We start from the raw sequence: 5,613 nt of genomic DNA on the forward strand, positions 1-5,613 counted from the left end.
AAAACTCCATTTCAGTTCCTGTTCCTGAGTCACCTTCCTCCTATTAACAATAAACTCTAAGTCCATGTTTTCCATGCAGATGAACCACGCTGATACGGGGTAGCTGTGTTGGCTACCCAGTTTCAAATATAAGACAACGTAATTTTGAATTGCTCCTCCTTGGACTTTCAATAAGCTTCCTTTTGAAATTTGACAAAAATATTTCCATCTATCACCTTTAATAGCTGATAAAATCAAAGAGGACAGGGACTCTTTTATATTTATTTGGAATAGTATGTTGTACTGAGTGTGTCCAAAGAGGAAAAAAAAACCAAATGAATTTACAAGGTAGGAACACTGGAAATTCTAGGTGTGAAATACCTAGCATTCTACATAATTCTACATAATTTTAAAATCACGCCAGAGCAAGAGCCACTCACTACATTAGCACAGTCGTTCTCATGTTAGGTACAAATGAACAAGCCAGGGAAGAAATTATGGTCACAGATGTCATCTAATTCCCAGAGCTCATGATTCAGCAAGTCAAGAGTGGGCCCAGGCAACTGGAATTTTAATACACACACAGGACTGTATTTTGAGAAGCACTAATTTGGTATTACCTTTGACACTAGAGAGTACATATATGGTGGTGGTAAATGAAAAGAGACTGAAATAAAATACATTGATTTCAGCACAGCAAAATCTCCAGTTTCTTAATGCTTTCTATAACTCACAAAGCACAAAGTAAAAAGAGTCGGCCACTACAGGGTAAAACAGGGTGGTCAGTACAACTTGTTTGGTTGTTAAATTCTCCAGTGCCATATATAAGCTGCGTAAACAATGACTTACATTTTCCTTCTTCGTTTCTGCAGAGAACCTTTGTATCATCTGTGTTTTGTATAACTTCAAGAGATTCACCAGGTTTTATCTGTAGATCTCTGGTCCCCCACTTTTTAGAAGTTAAGGAGGCTGCAACTTTGGTTGAATAGAGGACTCTAATTTCACCATCGTACTAGAAAAAGAAAGCAGAACATTTAAATTATTGGTTGATGTGTATTATTATTACAGTAACTCATTTATTTACAGATTTATTATTAAAGTCTTTGCTAAATAGTTCAATGTTTTCAAAAGATAAGTAAGAATATTTAAGAAAATTTCTGGGGGAAAACCACTCATAACCTCACAAATCTAATCTAAGAACTATGTTATTACCTTCTTATCAAGGTTCAAAGGACAACTAAATTTAGATGATTATCACAGTATGTATTTTGTGCATGTATTATAGCTTGCTTAATCTCTTAAAAGAATAAATTTAAATGTAAAACAAATTTTGTATAAAATAAAGGAGTTATGATGGCTAACTGTAATATTGATTATTATACTTTTAAAGTGTGCATTTTGGAACTTAAAAATCATGGGTTTTTTCATTAGTGCTTTGAACTTTGTTTAATATTTAAATATGACATACTTTAAATTTTTTCCTGAAGTCTTTTTCTTCTTTTTCTTGCTTTTTTAGCTTCTTAGGGTCTTTTTCTTCTGTCTTAGCCTTTCCAATATTGATTCCTTGACTAGAATGGCAGAACACACATAAAAACAACACTTCGTTTAGAAAATATAAAAAAAATAGTGTATAAGAGAGATTTAATACATAATATTAAATTTTTGCTAAATTTTGTTTTCCATTAATTCTTTTTCTTAGAAATCCAATACTACTTACTGTAATAAATGATGATGTTTCATAATGCATAAAGGAATCTTCAAGAGAATACAGATTGTGAGAGTTAGAATGGAAGTGAGAGATTCTCTATTTTACTGAGTCATATAAAATCACTGAGTTATAATTTAAACTGGGTTGCATATCAGTGGTTTTATATGATTCAATCTATTCTTCAATCCCTCTATATTTTCAGCCCTTCCTAGATAATTAAATGGCTTAACCACTGTCATAGAAAAGGCTTTTTTAAAAAGAACACTTTTTAAAAACTGATTTTTATGGCTCTACAAAGTTTATGTGCTAATTTTTTTACATCTTCTTAAAATGGAGCCAGAGTATAGGTTAATGAAAAAATTTTAGGCAAAAGTTTAGATTTTAGATAGTCTAAGAAGGAGCTTCTTTAAAGAGGATGGCTAATAGTCAATCTTTATCTTGATCATTTTATCAATTGTCCTTTTGTGGGTGTGTATATCAGTGAGAGAGAGAGCGTGAGAGAGAAAGAGAAACATATCCTAAGAATTTTGATCAATTAATGGACTTAATATTTTTTTTAAAAACCCTAGAATCTAGGTATAGAAATTCACTATATCTCATAGATACTAACCAGACTGAAGTCAATAGCCATATTATAGGAGAATAAGCCTAAGAACTGACTTTCTAACATGGATACACATGGGATTACCTGGGAAGCTTTCAAAACATGCCATGCCCTTGCCCGATTCCTGGAAATTCTAATTTAATTTAAATTAATTTAAAGTTCTATTTTAATCTGAGTGGGGTCCGGGTACTAACACACATATTTTAAAGGCTCCTAGGTGATATTAATTTTAACCAAGGTTGAAAACTATTTACTAGGGTTAAGTATGGATGTTAGGGAAGGGCTGTGAATCTCTTCGGAAGGGAATTTTAAAATTAGGATATGTGTGAATCATGAAACATTTTGCACACTGATAATTTTTATTTAGATTATTTAAGATAAAGTTTTGTTTGTAACCAATTTATTTAAAAAGTTAGATTCTTAATTTTTAAATCTTAGCATTTAGCTGGTTCACTGTGAGAAGAACTGGCACAGTGTCCTGTCTGAGGATCTGCATCTGCTTCCGGAACCTCCCGCCTATGGTAGTCTGGACACTTCTGAAATCATTGCCCCATGTTAGCTCTCTGAGGCTATCAGAACATACATGAAAGTTAAAAATGTCCTACAAACTATCTTTGAAAATAATTTATTGAAATTTATTTAAAAAGAATGCCATGTTAGAGAACATAAACTTGTTTTAAACTCTGAAAATAAGAAATCGGGAAGAAAACTGTCCATATGAAATAAAGTTTCAGCTGCTGGGGTTTATTTTGCTTGAAGAAAGGGCCAGTGTGTGGCTCTGGATTTCTAGGGAGCTACTTTATGGAATATGGTGACATTTCTACAGTAATATAAAACGAAAAAATGCATTAGAAACTGTCAAGGATTGAAACACCAATGGTGAGAAATATTAAAATTTGAACATATTACTAAGATTAGATTTTTGTTTCATGGAGAATTGAAAGAGGAGAATGATTCTCTTTTCATCTTTCTTATTTGTTTTGCCTGTGGAACTTGATCTTCATCTTTGAATGACAGCTTATTTTCCCTTCAGATTCTTTGATCTTGATAGTCTTGCTAGTTCAATAAAATGAGTTTAACAACGTGAGTGAAAAATAAATACTTGGAGTTCACTCATGCATTTTTACCAGTACAGCTCAGAAGACACCACTCATTGTATTCCATTTATGTTACTTTCATCCTTTAACTTATCAAATCCAAGACCTTTTTATTCATCTTTCTTTTTTCTTGAAAAATCTAGGGAAGTGTTTTTGCTTTTGTACACAGTATGTATCAGACCACATCACACATTTACTGGTGTATAAGAAGGCATCTTACCACGCTATTTTCTATTTCAAAAGAATTTTCAGTAGTGTCTCCTTTTGTAATAACTGATCTAAACAGATTTTCATACAATTTTAGCTTAAAATTAAATTGAAACTTTAGGTAAGCTGAAGAATGTCATTATTCACTGTTGATTTTTTTTTTTTTAATTTGAATGGAACCTTTGAGATTCTGATGCTTTTATGAAAAAGAGACATACCTAAAAGCCCTTTTAAAAAACATTCTTTTTTTTTTCCCCTAAAAGAGAACATCTTGTGGAGGACAGAGGTGGTTTGAACAAGATGAGTGAGGGCTGAGATGTAAGCTTAGAAGTATATTCAAGACAAAAAGGTTTGGGGAAAATAGCAAAAGTAAAGGGAGCAGATGACTCAGTGAGATCAGTTGTGATCAGGATGTCAAATATATTTTCCCAGTGGATGAATGAATAAATGAACGCACACATTGGTGAGTCACAGGGCAGAGGCTGATCAGGAGACAAGGAGCAGATCGGGGGAGGAGGGAGGAGAAGGGGGAGGAGGGAGGAGAAGGGGGAGGAGGGGGGAGGGTTTAGGGGAAAGGTAGGAGGATTAGCGCTGTCCACTCACAAACCCAGCAGAGCGGTTAGAGCTGGGATCAGAAAGAAACACAGCTTTAGAGAGGACAGAGCAAACACAATTGCACACAGTAGACACGCCCCCCTATGCATTTTCATTTCAGTTGAATTTTCATGGCAGTCTAATTTTCATTACTTCATTGTAATTAAAGCATTTTAATTACCTCATCTCTGCTGGCGGAGCAGGGAAATCAGAGGTATCCACATCATCGTAAACTTCATCTCCCATGACTAACGAAAGACAGAATATCAATGGTTGAAATATTGTTAGTTTAAATTTTGATATGAGCATTCAAGAATTTTCTTTTGTTTGATATGTATATATATATTTTTTGAGAGAGAGTCTTGCTCTGTCATTCTGGCTAGAGTGCAGTGGCATGATCATAAATCACTGCAACCTCAAACTCCTGGGCTCAGGCGATCCTCCTGCCTCAGCCTCCCGAATAGCTGGGACCACAGGTGCGTGTTACCATGCTCGGTTAATTTTTCTACTTTTTATACAGACAGGGTCTCATTCTTGCCCAAGCTGGTCTCGAACTCCTGAGCTCAAGCAATTCTCCCACCTTGGCCTCCCGGAGTGCTAGGATTATAGGCGTGAGCCACTGCTCCATCAATGAAGTTTTCAATATAAAGATTGCTTCAGGGGGAATAAAAGAAATTTTCTTGGTTTCTGGGTACATTTCTCCTGAAAGCACTGTCTGTTCCTTAAAGGGGTGAGGTTCTTATCTTCCTGGATGAGTCTGTTAAATTTTCCTCAAAAAACCAGTGACCATAACTGTAACTATAATTATCTGGAAGGAAAAAAAAAAAAACCGTGGAACAGTGACTGTGATTATTGGAACACAAGTGTGACGAATGGAAGGAGTAGCAAATTGCTGACAAACAAATCAATATTACTGGCCATGGTCAGGACGAAGTGGAGATTGAAATCAAGATTCTTATGGGATTTCGGGTGCTTTGGTAATGTGTATCATTTTATTTAAATGTCCCTTCCTCCATCTATCCCTCCCTTCCTTCCTTCTCTCGCTGATCTGTTCCTCATTAACATTTACTTTGCAGTGATAGGAGAAGTGGCATCACCTTCAAATGGAAAGAATATTTCTCTTAATAAGATACTTCTGATACCAGCAGGTGTTGAGTAACTGTATTGGCAGAAAAGCTGCCATGACCTTGATTGGGTTCAATGGCTTTTCCAATCTGTAGATATTTTTCTTCCTTCTAGATGTCTTGTTAATAAAGTCAGGAAGAATGTTTCCTCTCTGCACCTGTTCAGTGGCTCCACAGCAAATTAAGCTGAAGATATGAACTGAAGAAATTGTAAATATTTTAAGGAATGATTACCGTAAAAAGATGAAATGCTCTCTGGTAGGGCAAGGAATTGATTTCCTTTAAATGTTTCTCTCTCTC

General features: G+C 34.9%; 1 protein-coding gene across 1 annotated transcript in view; it reads right to left on the reverse strand.

Annotated features, from left to right (window-relative positions):
- Positions 1–5,613, reverse strand: part of FYB (FYN binding protein) — a 155,541-nt gene that overhangs the window by 7,861 nt on the left and 142,067 nt on the right. Inside the window, exons 14-16 of the mRNA XM_012649531.1 lie at positions 4,371–4,437; positions 1,448–1,547; positions 829–991 (exon numbers count right to left, since the gene is read on the reverse strand). Of these exons, the coding sequence (XP_012504985.1) occupies positions 829–991; positions 1,448–1,547; positions 4,371–4,437 (330 nt within the window). The remainder of the gene's footprint in view (positions 1–828; positions 992–1,447; positions 1,548–4,370; positions 4,438–5,613) is intronic.

This window comes from Propithecus coquereli, unplaced genomic scaffold (assembly GCF_000956105.1).
Source record: "Propithecus coquereli isolate 6110/MARCELLA unplaced genomic scaffold, Pcoq_1.0 Scaffold110, whole genome shotgun sequence".
NCBI lineage: Eukaryota > Metazoa > Chordata > Mammalia > Primates > Indriidae > Propithecus > Propithecus coquereli.